Source organism: Emydura macquarii, unplaced genomic scaffold, assembly GCF_026122565.2.
Source record: "Emydura macquarii macquarii isolate MOO-44397 ecotype Brisbane River unplaced genomic scaffold, CSIRO-AGI_Emac_v2 contig_3671, whole genome shotgun sequence".
Taxonomy (NCBI): Eukaryota; Metazoa; Chordata; order Testudines; family Chelidae; genus Emydura; species Emydura macquarii.
Window position 1 is genome coordinate 55,754 of NW_027133808.1, and position 18,609 is coordinate 74,362.

General features: G+C 42.5%; 1 protein-coding gene across 1 annotated transcript in view; it reads right to left on the minus strand.

The window, feature by feature from the left end:
- Positions 1-18,609, minus strand: part of LOC137145860 (unconventional myosin-XVI-like) — a 212,019-nt gene that overhangs the window by 41,007 nt on the left and 152,403 nt on the right. Inside the window, exon 10 of the mRNA XM_067536802.1 lies at positions 5,198-5,348. Coding sequence (XP_067392903.1) covers positions 5,198-5,348 — 151 coding nt within the window. The remainder of the gene's footprint in view (positions 1-5,197; positions 5,349-18,609) is intronic.

An 18,609-nucleotide genomic window follows, 5' to 3' on the forward strand; every position in this document is an offset into this window, starting at 1 on the left:
GCTACATGATGACTATCATGACTTTTATAGAATGAACCAATGTAAAATTAGTAAAGATAAGTCCATATTTTCAGGGTCACTGCTGAGTAGAACTTATGACAAAATGTGACCCCAAAAATGGACACATTGTTTTTGAGCTAAACTATGCCTTTAGGAACAGTTCTGTATAAAGGGCAGTGCATAAGGTGCATGTCCCCCACAAGTAGCCCTGGGAGGGTTTATGATTCAGCGATTCACCGTTTTTTCCCTGCTTTGCTCCCCTGGGTGAGATGGGGAGAGGAGTGGAATAATGTATAGCTGCCCACAGGATTGCAGCTTAATTCCCTGCACACCATACTAGCTCTGTAGGCTGACATGTGGGAAAGGACAAAGCCATGGCTCCACCCACTCTGTCACTCCCTGGGCAGCAGACAGCAGGGTGATTTACAGGGCAGGGTGGGAGGGGTATAATGCCTCTGAGCAACCACTTTAGTACTAGTCTCACTCTGCTTCCTCATCATTTTCCCTCCATTCTTCAAAATAAAACTGTATGTGACAAGTAATATTCCAAATTTAAACATCTTTTGATGAGAAAAGAGACAATATTTCCACAAAAATGTACCTTTTTTTTTTTACCAGCATTAATAACAAACCATCAATACTGACCAATGGAACAGATTACGTCTACATCACACCCTTCTGATGACAGCACATAAGGTAAGTGTAGCCACACACAGCAATGAAAAGTAGGCTGCATCCACACTGCAGTATGTAGCTACACGTCAGTGAAAGGCTCTGACAGGGAGAGGCAGCGGTAAAGGCTCCAGGATGCAAGCGGAACACTACACTGCTAACAATAGCAGTATAGATGGGGCAGGCATTGCTTGGGAGTGCAGAGAGCTGTGTAGGCTATGTACCTACAGGTTTCAGGTGTGTCTTTACACATGTAAGCAGTCCTTACCATCTATGCTGCCATTCATGCCCATGCTAGAAGGTGTGTAGTGTATGTATGGCCAGAAGCAGCGTATAGTGTAAATATACCCATAGGCAAACCATCAGCTGCACACGATGGCATGAATTGAACCAATAGCTTTTCAACACTTGTTTCACCCAACCTAAAAGAGAAATTGCAGATATCTCACAGGTATTCTTAAAGATCTAATACAACTATTGAGCTAAATAAAATAGTTTCAAGGAAACCATACACAGTAGTAAGTCACTAAAATATACATTCTGGATAGACCAAACAAAGACACCTCAATCAAATTTTGTTGTCACATTTAACATTTTAAGATGTACATGTTAGTTATTGAACAGGGCCTGTAGGCTGTGCAACTGTTGGACCAGTTTTAACCTGCTGAGTAGAAAAAACCCTCTTATACATATGGAGCTTTAGTAAGAAATTAGACATCTGGGAGATCATCACCATTGTGGTGGGGAAAATAGACCTTGAAAAACTGTTCTCTCTTGGCCTCAGAGTCTATTTAAAATCATATGAAGACTAGAGACAGCAGATTTAATTCATTCATTCACTCTCTGCAGCCTATGGTATAATAAGGTTTAAGAATTTTTTTAAAAGCCAAATGATCTGCCAGAAAGTTTGTAGTTATCTTATATTGTGTTCCCAGAACCACAGACAGGTCATCCTTTTCTCTTATAATTGTGGAGATCAGATTCCAGAGTAAGTGTTTGATATACTTTTTCAAGTTCTTATATTTTTATATCATGATTTTGGGATTCTATGTTAGGACCTAGTTTATTTTTTCACAATGATGAGAATTCAGTAGTGTCCAACTTATTTTTAAATTATGCTTCCTGCTTTCTCTGTAAAACTTTTCAATAGATGCCTATCATCTTATTCATATCAGAACCCATTATGATCTGACATATGTCTAGGAAGAGATGACTGGCAGTGAAGAGAAAGTACCAATTTTAAAGAAGTTTTTTAAAGACTGAATTTACCAGTTTTGGCTTATATATTGAACTTCAAACAATCTCTCTCTCTACAAACACACATACATATACACACAGTTAATACATGGGAGTGATATCCATCTGCTAACTTTCAAAAACATGTGATAATCTATCTTGTACCTTTGACCAGTCACCTGCATTCTGCTCAGTGATCCATCATCCCTGGGACTTATTCTAATATTGCAAAGCTCTGAAAAACATCAAACTTATGCCATTATTATTCCCTATTTCCCCATTCTTTCGAAAAGGTGGAAATTTTCCCCTTAAACTACTTATTCTTGAGCCCAGGACAGACAATATTCAGTTTTGTATAAGTGGTACATAAAAGATTGGATATCTTGCAACCCCTCAAGTCAAGAAATGGGACTTTTACAACCCTGAAAAGAAAAGACTACCAGCTTCCTAATTGGATAAACAGCAGTTACTTCTAGCCCTGGAATGTCCCAAGGTATCAAATTATAAGGTAGTGACTGTTTTATGTGTAGAAAAGCTATTAAGACATTATCAAAGGTTTCTAAAAAATTATATATTATAACTTTTCTCTCCCAATAAGGCATATAGTATGGTAGGCAGTCTGTCTTCACGGGTGGAGGAATAAAAAAATAGAAATTCTGAAAAAACAATTCTAAGATAGTTTTATGTTAAATGTGCAGCATATAGGGCCAATTCCTGTTCCCAGTAATGTCAGTGTTTGTACCCATACAGAATAAAATGATGTTGTGGTATTTGCTCTCATTCAGGATGCCACGCATAAGTAGTGCAGCCATCCCATATTCATGCTGATAATGCTTTTATGCCATAGTACATCATCATGTACATGCATAAGCTATATATCCAGCACACTTGTGCACTGTTTTCAAAAGTAATCAAAAGTGTGTGAGGGGAAAAAAAGGATGCACCTCCCTAGAATATATCATCCAGCCAAGGTCAAGCAGAAGAATGTGATGATGTTGGCCCATTAAGCAAATACATGCTCTAAAAGCTAGATTTAAACTCTAGTAAAAAAAGATGTACATACAAGAAATTCCAGATGCATTAAGCTCACAAATGAATTGAGCTAGGTGTGAACACTGTTTACATTATTAATATCTCATTCCAGGGCACTTTCGATTTTATTTTGTTCACCTCCTTTTTCTGAGCATACAGATGAGTTTACTCTAATTTTTCCTCCCTGTCAATTGTTTCTGACTGTCAAAGTGACTTTATAGAATATTTTTTTATTATGGTACTCAATACCGTAAAATAAGGAAACAGCATTCTCAAAACTAATAATTTGAACAGTCACTGAACATTCTCAGACATGGATATATTAGAAGCTGAATGCTATATTATTTTTAATATTAACAATGAAGTTTTCTATTTGCTCATTTGACAATGTGTGTGTGTGTTTTGGGATATAATTGTTTATAATCTGTTAATATAATAACATATTATAATAACAAATCTTCAGTAATTTTCACTATGTCACCAAAAGACATTTCATTTGTACCATTTATAAAACAATACACATTCTATTTTCCATGCACAATGTTTTTCCAAACACTACTGTACTCTCCATGTGTTATCTAACGTTACATCAATAAAGAAGAAACCACAGAATGTAGTACATTAGCAGTCCACATCCCATTTTGTGGCTAGCAATATGTGGCACAAAAGTTCTATGCCAAATCTATTTTCAAAAGAAATGACTTAATCAAACAAAAAGAATATTTAACCAGTTTCGCTTGTGGAATTTAATACACAACTCCATTTCATGCCCACAGCATCAATCATATACTGGGAAAAATATCCTCTCAACTGATATGAACAGAAATTGCCAACTATGTCAAAATTCTGGTGATTATTCATACTGTCTTCTTGATCTGGCATATGGGGTACAGGAAATTAGTTGAGATAAAAAAACATATTTCACCTAGAAAAAATAATGAACGAAGAGCCCCCAAATGCTCATCTGACCCCCATTCTTAGATTTCATGACATATGAATTTTATTTTATTGGCCATGGTATTTTGTTATTTTTATATTAACATTTTATGTTATGTGTAAATCTGAGCTATTATCATTTTTTTATTCAAAACCAAAAAATAGTTTTATATCTTTTTATATTAAAAATATATGTTCCAAACCTAATACATTCAAAATCTTTCTAAGATCCCATGGGGAATGCCTAATCTATGTGCTACATTGCCTGTGAATGCATGATATCGTTGACACGCATCATATGAAATATCATGCTGATCCATTTTAATAATATATGAAGATAAAATCTGAGTAATGACTCCACATATTGTAATGAAAAATTAAACAGAACATGATTACTTCCCGTATAGGTTAGAATACAATCACTAAGGATAAATTATACTGAATCCTTGTTAGATGTATCATACATACTTACAGTCCTATGTTCAAAGCTTTTATTTTTAATGCAAATCATTCTGTCTGTTATGGAAACATTTTGCCAAGATTCCTTCAAAGCAACAGCATTCGACAGAAATTTCGGTTCTCAAGTTACACAATAATAAAAATTATGTTATTCAGAAGGGTTAGCGTTGAGTACACTATAGAAGTCATAACTACTTCATAAATACAAAGGCTTCTTTAAAATTAGTTGTGATCTATATGATGGAGACATTATTGGCAACAAATAGTTTGGAATGTACAATAAATGGCAAGAGATTCTGAACAAACTCTCTCTGTCTCTCAAGTGTGTCATGGGCAGCCCTCATTGTATTAATAAAGGAAGTAAAACCAGCTGCAGTCATATTAATGCTAATATTCAGAGTAGATACAAATTTGGTTACACAGATTTTCACAATATTGTTATGAGCTGGGTGAAACCTTGTTATGGAATGTTAAACTGTGAACTCTTCGAAAAGAAAATGTGTAGTTTATGTGTTAATAAAGCACTGTAATTATAGCAAGAGAGAGGAGAAAATATATAGTTTCTTTCTTTATCTATTATTATTATTTGCACTTTGACTCCATGCGGAGGCCCCATCTGTGAACAGGTTTTGAGTTCCCTACCAATTATTTAAAATTTCAAAACCAAATACATCTTCTGATCACAGCTGTGGTCTTTCAGGTAGGCTGGTCCCAAGACACTTAGATAAAATAATGTTGAGAATTATTACTGGAAAATGACAGTAGCAAAACTTATAGCATCAAATTGATTACATTCCTGTGTTTTCTTGTTCATCAAATTTTAAATTTCCAGACCAAGACATTTAAGAAAGTTGACATGTACCTGTTCAAGTTTGGTTGTGTCACTCATTGTGACATTGTCAGATGCGATGTCTTGAGACTGCTGCTTACATAAACCTTTTGTTGCATCTTTGAACATGGTGTCTTTCTCCAGCAAACTGTCTTGCTTGGCAATCGGCAAAGCCAGAGGATTGCTACAGAGAGAATCAATAAAGCAATTAGAGTCCTTTTGAAGATGCCTGACAAACAGAAGATTGCCAAGACTGAGAGGTATGAATGTGGAACAAAAATATAATTCATGTCTGAGACAGTTGTTCCTGAGCCAAGAAGAAAGATAAATTGGATGAGAACTGCAGACTCTTCACTCATCTTGGTTTATGCCAAAGATACATTGGTCTTGGCAAAGCACTTTGATTTCAAATTCACTTTTATGCAAGTCTGCTTCAGAAGAAAGCTAAACAACCCAAATAGAATATGCATGAGGTTGTATTTGATAGTGCTAGGTTGGCAAATCAATAAGCAATCTGAAAGCTGAATTTAAATGTATGATTAACCTCCACAATAGTATGTTGACAAATAATATATTTTAAAACAATTCAATACACAGATACTGTCATTGCATTAAATAAAATAAAAATGTATAGTTTTTAGATAAGCAGGTGCACTATATTTAATTTTATATATGCTGTTCCATAATCATAGAATCATAGAATATTAGAGTTGAAAGGGATCTCAGGAGATCATCTAGTCTAACCCCCTGCTCAAAGCAGGACTAACCTCAGCTAAATCATTGCAGCCAGGGCTTTGTCAAGCTGCAACTTAAACACCTCTAAAGATGGAGATTCCACCACCTCCCTAGGTAACCCTCATCACCCTCCTAGGGAAAATGTTTTTCCTAATATCCAACCTAGACCTCCCCCACAGCAACTTGAGTCCATTGCTCCTAGTTCTGTCATCTACTATCACTGAGAACAACCTAGTTCCATCCTCCCTGGAATCCTCTTTCAGATAATTAAAGGCTGCTATCAAATCCCCCCTCATTCTTCTCTTCTGCCGACTAAACAAGCCCAGTTCCCTCAGCCTCTCCTCATATGTCGTGTGCTCCACCCCCCTAATCATTTTTGTTGCCCTCCTCTGGACTCTTTCCAACTTGTCCACATCCTTTCTGTAGTGGGGGGCCCAAAACTGGATCTCCAATGTGGCCTCATCAGTGCCGAATAGAAGGGAATAATCACTTCCTTCAATCTGCTGGCAATGCTCTTACTAATTCAGCCCAATATGCCCTTAGTCTTCTTGGCAATAAGAGCACACTGTTGACTCAAGATAGATGAAAAGAAACTGATTGGGGTGGCAAATAGAAGCTGGCTAGAGCAGACACCTTCAGGCAGCAAAGTGAAAAACTCATTGGAGGTTAAAAAGAAAGTATTGCAATAAATTGCAAAGAACATTTTTAATTATAAGTATATACTTTGATAATTCAACACACATAAGTAGTAAGTAACCACAGGCTAGGTTCTTAAACAAAAGAGGTGTAAAATGTATTGATTTATGGTTGCAGGTGACAGAAACTTATTGGTATTTAAGAGACTTTAAAAAGTCTTTAGATAATAAAAGTGCTAGAATATAACTTGTATTTCACCAAGAACATGACATGAACTCCAACAAAGAAAAGACAGAATAACACACCGTACAAACAAATCTCTTTGATTTAGGTTCAGAAAGATACTGAGAACATTAAAACAGATAGGCATCTTAGACAGAAATACGATCTTTACAGCAAACAATGGCTTATAGTAAAATGCCTCTATGAAAATTCATTGCACAAGGTGAAATCCTATGTTAAAAAGAGTGTCACTGAAAATCCAATTATAGCACAGTGCAAAGAAGATCTTATGTTAATGCAGGTATGTGGTTTAGCATGAGCAGTCATCTCCAGCATTATCTGCTACCAGATAATTAACCACATAGGGAGTTATGTGACTTGAGGCAAAAGTGAAGACGCATACTGGACACAAAGGTCAGTTATCAAGGTTAATCTACTTGAACTAGGTAGGACTATTGTTACTGCACACATTAATGGAAAAATTCTAGTGTGCTATACAAGTAATAGTCACCTTATTTTTTTATTACATGAGCCATCTGTGTATTAAATTAATTTGCTGATTTTTATTTTTAAAATGTGCTGAAAAATATCACCCAAGTTACCAATTTCTAGTATTTTTACACAGAAAATTGTTATGTGGAGGGAAGTTTTGGAGGCTGACATTCATAGTGACATACATAATAGTGGTCTTATAGTGAGTGTCTAAATTGGTATCGCTGCTAACTATGCAGAAAGCTGTCAAGGGAGAAAACTTTCTTTAAACACAGATTTAAATGCAGAAACAGATTCTGAACTGAAATCTCTATGCTCTTATAGCTTATAACTTCTGAGGTTTGTGAGGCAATATGGCCCAAAGGCGACAGTCAGTACCACTGCTCGGGGATTGCGAGGCAGTATGGCCTCATGGCCAGAGTCAATAGTTGCCCGGGCCCTAGAGCTGACAACCCAGGCCTGCCCATAGGCACAGTCCATGTATGGACAGTTTCTATGGAAGTGCCCTCCTTGGTCACATTCCCAACACATGTCCCAGGCTCCCCTGGTTCCTGGGTCAGGCTTTGATGCGTTAGGCCCCCCGGCAGGTCTCCCTCTTTCCAAGCTTGCATCTGGCCAGTGTTTGGAGGGCTGTCCACTGGTGTTTGGAGGGCTGCGGAAGGCAGGATAGGCCCTCTGGCACCATTGAGCGGTGGCTCACTCCAGTTGACCTGTCTTTACAGCTTGGGTTTCCAGGCCTGCGAGGCCTTGGTCCAGGCCCATCCATGGCCAAGTCGTCATCTATTAAGTCTATGGCCTCCGTCACAATGGTCCGCTGGAGTCATTGTATCCATTCCTTCCCCCCGGCTGGGCACAACAATTTCTGCCACTATGCCTCTGAATTCTGGTCTGGCTCCAGCCACCACCAGGTGTTATCCCATAGGCATTGTGCCACTGCTCGTGGTCTGGCCCATGGGGGGTATTTCTCCTGATGGAACCTTTGGTGGTATGTGTCTGCATTGATACTGGTTCGGTTCAGGATGGTGGCCTTTCTGGTAATCCGAGGCACTGTGGGGGTCAAGGCTCCATATGCCGCTTGCTCCAGCCCTGTCAGATAGGGCAAACAGGCCCAATGTTCCACGGACCATCAAGTCACAGTGGCTGCCCGTTCAAAGGTTATTATGAATGCCTCTGGATCATCTCTGGGTCCCATTTTTGTTAGTCATATTGGGAGTCCGACGAGTAATGCCCCTGTGTCTTGTCCTGGAGACCGGGGGTTGGCACCCTAGCTGGTCACATCAGATCGGCCACTGGCTGCACCAGGCATTCTTGTTGGGCCTGTTGCTATGTGGCCATCTCCCTCATCATTTGTTGCTGCTGGGCCATAATTTGCTGCAGCAGCTGCATCTGGTGCTGCTGTTGCCTCCCTGTACTATTTGTAACCTGGGAAGTGGTTACAAACACCGACCAGATGCAACCTTGGAGAGAGGGAGACCTGCCAGGGGACCTAATGGTTACCTGCGCCCGCCCACTGCTAAAGGCCCCTCCCCCAGCCTAAGGAGAGGAGTCACTGAGCCCGGGATACAACTGATTATGGGGGACAACTAATGAAAAAAAACAGGAAGGGGCATGGGGGTCACAGGTTTAAACGAAGGGAACCAGAAAGGGACACCAAGCAGAGAACCCTGGACAGCGCCCACTGCTCCCGGAAGGTGTCAAGGGAGCCAGCGGATGCTGTCCAGAGGAACTTTGCCCAGATGTGTGAGCACACAAGGGAACGAAGCCTGGGCCCAAGGAAGGGTCTCGGCACCACCGCTGGGCAGAACAGGACCCTACAGGCCAAACTGCCCAGCAACAGAGGAGCAGAGCCATGGCAGGAAGAGGAACTATAAAAGACTGGCCTAGCAGCTCAGTAGGGAGGAAGCTGCTGCTGGAGGCAGATGTGTCTTCCCGGAGGCTGCGTCCTAGGCCTGACTCAGCCCTAGCAGCTGTTTGAAGTAACCACTCCACCAAGTGGAGCATCCAAAACCTGCCAGGATTGCTGGGCCCAACTAACTGGTCAGGGCCACTGAGCCCTAGTGATTGGGTGGGGCTGCCAGGGCCTAGTAGGTGGAATGAGCCACCCAAGACTCCTCAGTAGGAAATACCCCGAGGCCGGCCCTGACCTGGAGGAGCTGCCTGACGCCGGGGACTCCGGGAGCTGATGGAACCCTGTGGACCAAAGGAACCCATGGGACACTGTGACCAGAGGGACCTGCCCTCTGCTGACGACTCAGAGGAGTTCCTGGACCTGCCGCTGGTCGATGGGGAGGGACTTGTGGGACTGTGGCTCTGCTTCTACCCCAGTGACCTGGAAAGAGACTGCTTCCTGGAGGTACCTGGGGATAGGGTGGGAGGAAGTGGCCCAGGGACAGCCAACTGGCAAGTGGTTGAGTCAGGGGTTAAACCCCGTCAGCGTATTGCGGCTGGAGCCCCGCTGACTCAGTGGCAAACGGCTTTGCCACTGTTAGGGCCCTGGGCTGGGACGCAGTGGAGTCAGGGGGGGGTCGCATCCCCCTCCCTCCTTCCCTAAGCACCCCAGGAGGGAGTGCTACCCTCTGTGTGTGGGAGACAGAGGATCCCAAGCTCTACAGACCCTGCCTGCCTGCAAGGCTGCGGGCCCCAGATTATTTTACTAGCCCGCTCTGTGGGAAGGCTGGAGGCTGCTGACTGCCCACCAGCCCTGCCTGGCTTGTGGGCCAGGGACTGTAGACTGCTTGCCTGCCCCGCCCTGCCTGAGGTCCGGGGGCACCAGACTGCTTTACCAGCCGCCCCTGTGGGAAGACTGGGGTCTATAGGCTGCTTGCTTGCCCCACCTTGCCTGAGGGCCGGGGGCACCAGACTGCTTTACCAGCCCCGTCTGTGGGAAGGCTGGGGGCAACAGACTGCTTTGCCTGCCCGCCCTGCCTGAGGGCCAGGGGCACCAGACCACTTGTTAGCCCGCTCTGCTGGGGGTCAGGGCTAAAGACTTATAAATGGGCACTGGTTATTCCCCTAAAGGAAGGCGCTGTGGCCTTCCTCGGAGCCTGGGCCCAAGGAAGGGTCACAACGCCCCGGCATCCACTTTAGCAACTTGTCAGTGTCCATCTCAAGTAATGGGTCTGTAGTAGGGGAGGGGACAGGCCACTTGTCCTCATCACTCCCTTCCCCTTGGGCCCTTCAGCAAGGCCTGGTTGATGCCTGAATTCTCCACCATGTGTTGGGGTGTAGGCACTCCCATCCCTTCTTGGGGGTCTAATTGCTCAGGGAAAACAAGATAGTAAGGCCCAACAACTAGATTGAACATGACTGCCCGGGAGCTGCAGAGCAGTGTGCCCCAATGGCCAGAGTCAATAACTGTCCTGGGGTCAGGGCTACGCGGCCTAGTGGCCAGAGTCAATGGCTGCCCTGGGTTCAGGGCTACGAACAAGCAGTCTAATGCTATTGCTGGGGTTGGCGAACATCTGCGACCTGGCGCTCAAGTATGGGTTTGCTGTCACCCCATAGAGAGTGGCAGAGAGGATAAGGGAACGAGGGCCCCCCCGACTTCACCGTGTCCCAGCCCAGGGCCCTGTCCATGATGGGAGTGGTCACCACACTGGTCAGCAGGGATCCTACTGCAACACGCTGACCTGTATCAAACGGAAGATATTGTCTCTGTCTCCCTGGGCTACTTCCTACCATTTCATCAGTGGTGACACTCCACTTGCTAGGTCGATGGAAGAATTCTTCTATCAAACTAGTACTATCTAGACAGGGACGTAGGTAGGCTTAACTACGTCACTCAGGGGTGAGGATTTTTCACACCTTTGACTAATGTAGTTAAACCAACCTAATTTTCTACTATAGACCATGCTGTAATAAGAGCTTGTGACTGGGGTCCCTGAAGAGGGAATGGGGAAGGAGGATGAGAAGGAGGGAGACAGGAAAAGTGGATGGTGTAGAGCCCATTGCTATTACTTCAAATATCAATTCATCCCAGGTGATATGTTCCCAAACTTGTTGCAAATGGGAGAGGCAGTCACCAGACGGGTGGAGGTGAGCAAATAATTGCAGATGACAGTCTAGAGAAAGGGGAGGGTTTGAACTGTCAACCATCCTGTCAAACTGACGTTTTTAAGAAGAAGACTGCTGTGAATTAGTGTCATATGGGTTAAAAGTTCTCTTTCTCTGGAACCCTCGTCTCTTTCTTGGAGGATCCAAAGGCCTCTGAAACCCAGAGAATTGCATTGGGCAGCATCTGTGGGCCATTTCCTATCTACTGAATTTCCTTTTATTTCCAGGGGTGTAGATGCCCAATGAATGCAGTGTGGCTCCAGAGTCTTTTAATGTGTGGAGTGATTTATCAGTACTCTCCCCGAACAACTTCAGTCCATCAAATGGGAGATCCTCTACCATATTCTGGATTTCTCCAGGAAAACCAGACAACTGGAGCCAGGATGCCCTACACATCACCATTGCTGTGGAGACAGAACAAGCCGCAGTATCTGCAGCTTCTAAGGACACTTGAACGGCTGTCCTGGCCAGTAATGTCCCTCAGTAATAATGGCCTGGAACTGTTCCCTTTGGTCTGGAGAAAATTGTTGAATAAAAGAATAAAACCTTATATAATTTGTAAATTTGATGATTAGCATCTGGTTTTCTGATGCAGAATTGTAGGGTTGCAGATGAGTGAGTTTTTCTGGTGTCTGTCATTGGGGGTGGACTTATGTCTGTGTTATTTACCCTGTTTATTCACGTAATGGCATGGCACCCACCTCTTGTGAGTGCCCCTTCTGTTCAGCTGTGTTTGCAGTCTTTAAACAGTCCCAGCCCTGGTATCAGACTGTACTCCCAGGGCTTCCTTCCTGGAAGCAATGGTTTTTGCTCTCTAGGCCCTTCTGGCCCCAGCTCTCCAGATAGGCACCTAAATAGTTCAGCTCCCCTACTGGGGGTTTATCACTGCCCAATTGCAGGCCACTGGGAGGACCAAGGTCTGCCCCCTACTCCAAGCTCCAGCCTAGGGACCCTAAGAATAGCAGCCACACACTGCCATGTCCCTTTAATGAAACTGCTTTCAGTTCCCTTGGCCACTTCCCCACATCCCCAGACTTTACTTATGCCCTTAGCTCAGGTCTCTTCTGCATTGGGGCCAGTAGCCAGCCAAGAGCTCATTTTCACTCCCAACCATCACTGAGCTATCCATAGTGCTGAAGTTTCCTTTGGCAAGCCAGCAGCACCACTGAACTCCCCTGGCTCCAGCAAGGAACTGACTGTCTCTGGCTCTGCAGCTCCTTTGCATATGGCCCTCCTGGGCCCTGACTGGCTGCTCTCTGCAGATTCTTTGATTGGCTAGCCCTTTGTGGCTTCCCCCTGATTGGCTGCTTCCTGCGCAGACTCTCTAGGCTGCTTGGAGGACTTTGCTCCACTGTTTCTTTCCTGGGATGAGTGTGGCAGAACCCTGAGGCCTCCCGCAGGTGGCCTCTGGACCTAGCCCTCCCTGTCACAGATCACTGAGTCAAACACCAAAGAGTTGGGTGGAGGGTGGGAGAACAGGAACTCAGAGTTCTTCTGGGGAACATAATCGTCCCTTTAAACACAAGTGGTATTGTGGTCAAGGTCTGCCAAATGGTTTTTGCAGGTTCCAGTAGATCCTCATTGACAGGGACAGCAACTGGATGGAGTTGTAGAGTGAAGAATATCTGGCAATTTGTGCTGTGATTCTTTGACCTCGAGAGGTATCTGTAAGGAGTCATCCAGCCATTTGATGAGTTCTTGTTGGAACTGCTGAAAATTATCAGCCATAGAAAGAGAAGCAGGCAGTATCACCTCATCAGGTGATGGTGAGGAGATGGTAGTTTGAGAGGTAGCATCTTTGTCTGCCCTAGCTTCCTGTATCCTCCTATTGAGTGTGCATCAGGAAGGAGAAGTTTGTGTCTCCCTATCATCCCCATAGGAGAGGGCTGGGGTCCTGGAGTATTCATGGCAATAAGCTGCCATAGACACCAATATGGCCACTGAGGTCCATACAGGGAAGAAGGTGTTCTCACCAAGGATGATGTGCTCCCCAAAAACAATTCCTGTCTTTTTGGGACAGTTGATTCTTGTAATGATGTGTTGAGGAACCCTTGTTTAGATATTGAGGAGACCAAAGGAAGATCTCCATCATCATCCTCTTTTCTCTCTCACGGAGGAGCTCCAACTGAAGAGAGTGGTGAATCAGGTGGTACCGGAGGGGTGTAAGGTCTGAAGACTGAGTGGTTCTCAGTAATGGGTCATTCTCAGGACCAGCAAGCAATGGAGACTCTGGCTCAGCAGTTGCCAGTATGTCCTTTGGATACCTAAAGTCTTGTAGTACCCATGGAGATGAAACACTGAACGGACAGTATGCTGGTCCCTGCCAGCAGTAACAAATGTTTTCAGTGCTCTGAGGTAGTTACTGATGCGGATAGGGGCTTGGTCACCCATGGTACTAAAATGCCCATTAGAGGAGGTGCCAGGAGAGTGGTTATGCCTGACAGTATCAATCTTCTATGTTTATTCTGTGCATCTCTTCCAGATGGTACCGGTGCAGTCTCAGAGTCTCTTTTGCTCTTAGAGTTATGGGTCTCTCTCTGCCCCAGGACTGGAGGAACCCTTAGCCTCCTCAGTACCATGCTTCAAGATGGAATCTTCCACTGTTGACTTGTTTCGACAGTGAGTTATGTTTTCAATATAGACTCCTTAAGAAGGGAGATAGAGCTCCCCCTTGCAACCTTTATAGAAGGCCTCTGAAGCATTTCCTTTCTGGAGATATGTGAACTGAGATAAAAGTGGCAGAGACTGATGTAAAGGGGGGTTCTCTTTACCTGACCCCAAAGAAGCACAAAGGGAGTACTCCATCATTAAGTCACAGCTTGATTTCCCAGTTCTGTCTGGCCCTGGATTTGAGGGATAAACAGAAGTTACACTTCTGTGGGATGCATGACTCTGCTAAACAGTGAATGTACTTAGAATGTCCATTGATGATCAGGATGGCTTCCCAGCATGTGAGTCAGAGTTTAAAATGCAGTGAACTGGGCATGTTCCTTTCAGGGAGGAAGGGCTCCCATGAGGGAGGAAATAACAAACAATTGTCCAAATAAAAGTCAGCTAACTAATTAACTAACTGATAAAACTAAACTAATTTAAATTAAACTAAACTAAGTCAAACTGAAGTCACCAAAGGCAAAGTAACCAAGACACACTCGATGAGGATACACTAAACTCTGTCTCAGGCTGAGGTGGTTGAGAAGGAACTGAGAGCAGTTCACCTGTGCAACCCTAGATAGCCTTGGTGTGAGGCATGAGAATGTCTAGGGTACAAGCGCAAGGCGAAAGTGTACTGCTAATGAATATCTCTGATCAAAGATACATGGGGCATACACACACCTGAAGTGGAGCATCCATAGAGACTCTACTTGAAGAAGAAAAATTGGATTTCTTCTTAAGAGAACTTCACTGGTAAGATTTTTATTTTTTTAGTAAAATGGTATCAAGTATTATAAGCTATCTTGTGCCTTTTAGATAAAACAAGTAAGGATAAATATTGGACATATAAAAGTCTGACCTACAATGTGAAGTCAGCTTTTTTGGGGGGGTTATGCTCCACCGTTCTTTTTCATATTTATTCATGAGTGCTAATGCTTTATCAAAGCAATGAGAAAAACTCAGATCAAATGATAATGCAAACAGTAAAGATATACCACAAACACATTTTGTAAATCCTGAACTACCTGAGGTTCCACTTATGATCTGAAAATATGGAGAAGGAAAGAACACTTATGTATAATCGTTATTGACATTTCTTGTAATTTAGCTTCCTAATATATCTCTCGTAAGTCAGATATAATAAAGCTACTCAGTGGAAGAACAAGAAAAGAAACATATTCTAGTAAAGGAATTATTGCTTCACAATCCCAGGAGTTTAGCCAGCTGAGGCAAATGATTGCTCAACAAAATCATGTCTGCTTGGTAACCTAGCATAATACAAGCACACTGACAATGAAACTTTTTTCTTTAATTGAGCAGCACATATTGACCATCAATTCATCTGTGCATGCTGTTCTGGATGAAATCAATGCTGTAATTGAAACCAAAATGGGACAAATTGAGTTCTGTTGATAGAGCGGGAACAATTGAAAATAGGTTTTTAACATTTTTACAACTCTTTTTTTATATTGTTCAAAATGTGAATTTAACAGCTCTATTCAAGTGCACACTCTTCACCTTTTACAACAGGAGAAATATCTGTGCATTACAATTACAAAGTATAATTTCAGTTAACTCTTACAGACCACTCATCTCAATCATACTACGTTTCCTCGTATCAGAACAGCAAAAATCAATAAGGTGCAGAATTAAGCAAGCAACAAAAGGTGGAAGAGAAAGATAACATTCACCCACCTTGACTAAAGGAACAATGGCCCAGATTATTATTTATTACTTGTATTGTGGTAGCACTGAGGATATGTCTATGCAACAAAGAAAAACCCATGGCTGGTCCATGCCAGCCGACTAGGGCTCGCAGGGCTCTGGCTGTGGGGCTGTTTCTTTGCTGTGTAGACTTCCGGACTTGGGCTGCTGGCTCTGGGACCCTCCCACCCTGCAGGATCCTAGAGGCAGGGCTCCAGCCAGAGCCCAAAAGTCTACACAGCTATGAAACAGCCCCGCGAGCCCGTCAGCTGGCACAGGCCAGTTGTGCTGGTTTTTTTGCTACATACCCTGAGAGGCCTCAATCATAGATCAGGGCCATACTTGGTGTTGTACAAGCAGCCAATATCCACTCAGCATGCAAGAAGGGAGGAGGGGATATGAGAGTCAGTTACATTTCCCTGATTCTGATGGCACATATGTTCTGGTCTTGGATTTAGCACAGGTTAGGGCAATCTGGGTTCTTCTGTAACTTATGCCATCTGACAACGATTTCTTAAGGGATTGCACAGGAGGAGGTGGGGAAAGGATCTGGGTGGGCTGTGCTGCACCCTAATATGCCAGAGCCAATTGGTGCAAGGTCCAGATACCCTGATTCTGTGCCTGCTGAGAGATCTCCCCCATGAGGGGAATTCTCAGCTAGCCAGTTCCAGCTGCTTCCCTGCCCCTTTGTTCTGCAGTAGAGAATCTGACACTACTTGTGTTTGTAAATGCTGGTTTAATCCTGTGAATTTCTACCACACCAACCAAGCTATGGTATCTGGGCAAAGAATGTAGTGAGAGAACATAGGACAAACAAAAGTGTGATGTGCTGGGTCCTTCTGGGGTTTGCTTTGTTGTATTTTTGTTTAGATAAATGTAATTATCCTCATGGCTCCTGTTACTGTGGCTTGGCTTTTGCCAAAAGGTAGGTTTTGCACTGAGCTCTGAAGGAAACAGTCTAGAGCGCTATCCTCTGGTTGGGTACTTCACAGCGTAGACCACGATACCAAAAAGGACCAGCCTCTACTTCCTGTTAATTATTATTAGATCTGCTCAGAGTGAGCCTCTCAGAGTAAACATAGAGAAAGGAGGAAAGAGACTGTAAAGTCAGACAGCTTCATCTTCCACGGATGGTTCATCTTCAGAATCCGTTATTTACATTTTTCAATTAGTTTTTCCAGGTGTTTTTGGATGAAGGTCACATTCCACAACAGTTATTTTAATTATCATCATGTAAATGGTAACCACTAGAAATTTCTCAAAGAGTCGTTCTCTTCTTATACCTATTAGGAAGCAAGGGATGCAGCGAGGAGATCTCACAGCCTCTGTGCTGTGTCCCAAATACCTCTTTCAAATGTTGATAGTTTTGGAGAGCAGACTGCAATCTGTGACACATAGTCCCAGAGTAGAGGAAATTTGAAATGTATGCATAATCTAATGATTAAGCATAACAAAAACACTATTAGGAGGATAAAGAATAGGAGGATGCTGGTCGAGGGGCAGGAAGAGTCCAGGTCAAAGAGGAAAAGCTAAATTTCTGGTTCTAGTTTGCCTGTTTTTAAAAGTGCAGCTGGCCAGAAAAAGCTCAGTTCACATGCATGCACCTAGGTAGAAAAGGTAACTTCAGAATTTAACAATATACCTTCTTCTGCGTGCTCAGAATGACAATTTTTTTTCTAAAGCATTGCTCCCTTCTAATTTAGCACATCCTGCACTCCTTGTTAGAGACTATGTATGTAAGAAGTCCCAAATTTTTGTGTGTTAAGTTTTAAAATTCAGCTATTGTTCAGTTTCAGATAATCCAAATTATTATACACTGCATTTTGAGATCCTTTGGCAACTCTAGAAATTATTTGGAAAACCAAACAGCAAACACAATGCTTTGTTATCTTACAAACCTGCCTCTTTTTTTAACAAAGCAACTCCATTTTACTGTTTTTGAGAATTATACATTACATAAAACTGCAGGATCTATGTTGAAAATTGTTTGATAAAAATAATTGGTACACTTTCACTCCAGTTCTGTGTTTATTGAGGATCATTAAAGATAAAAACATCACTGGGTACCATAATAGAGTTATTAATGTTTTCACGGAAAACAAAAAAGCCTATCTTAAATTCATGGGTTTGTAATGCAAAACCCATGTTTGACTTTTGAATGGCTTTATTATTTTAAGATTTTTAAGATTACCTACTTATTGAAGACAATGTACATTTTGTATAAGAACATTTGCTTATTCAGATTATCTTCACAATGAGGATTAGACCGGATTGGTGTTCATTCCAAAGAATCAAGACTGTCCAGCATCCACTTACACTAGTGATTACTACAGACACATTCCCAAACTGGAACAAGCACTCCAGATCTACCAGGTACTAAATATACTAACTTCCCTAAATGTGAATGTGTAACATGGAACCCTGAATTTAAAGGATTAACCATTTTCTGGCAATTGTCTGTTCCTTCCTTATTCTTATATAGTCTTATGAACTCTTTATAGAAAGTAAATTGTAACTACTACTAAACACCAGTGACAATACATATATATCTAAACCTTTATTTATTTGTATTAGTCTTTGCAGAAGTGTTTTAGTTGTTTTGTGTAGGGAAAAAAATGAAAAGATTATATAAACACACAGACAAAAGTGTGTTTCAATGGAATCCTGCTAGCAACAAGAAATAATCTTACACTTTTCTTTATAAATGATCTGCACCTTTTAAAAATTCCAGACATTACATCCAGAAATGACCAATTAAGGGACCCAGCCTGCTGCTTATTGCTAAACCCCCTCACACACCACCCAGTTTACACCACCTTTCCCAAATTTAAGATTGCTCCCTCCTAACATTTGCAAGACTACACACAAATATCAAAATCCAACTTTCTGTCAAGAGAGAGAACTGAATCTCTTTTCCACCCAGTCACTGAACTCTGAGTTCATTTTATGAA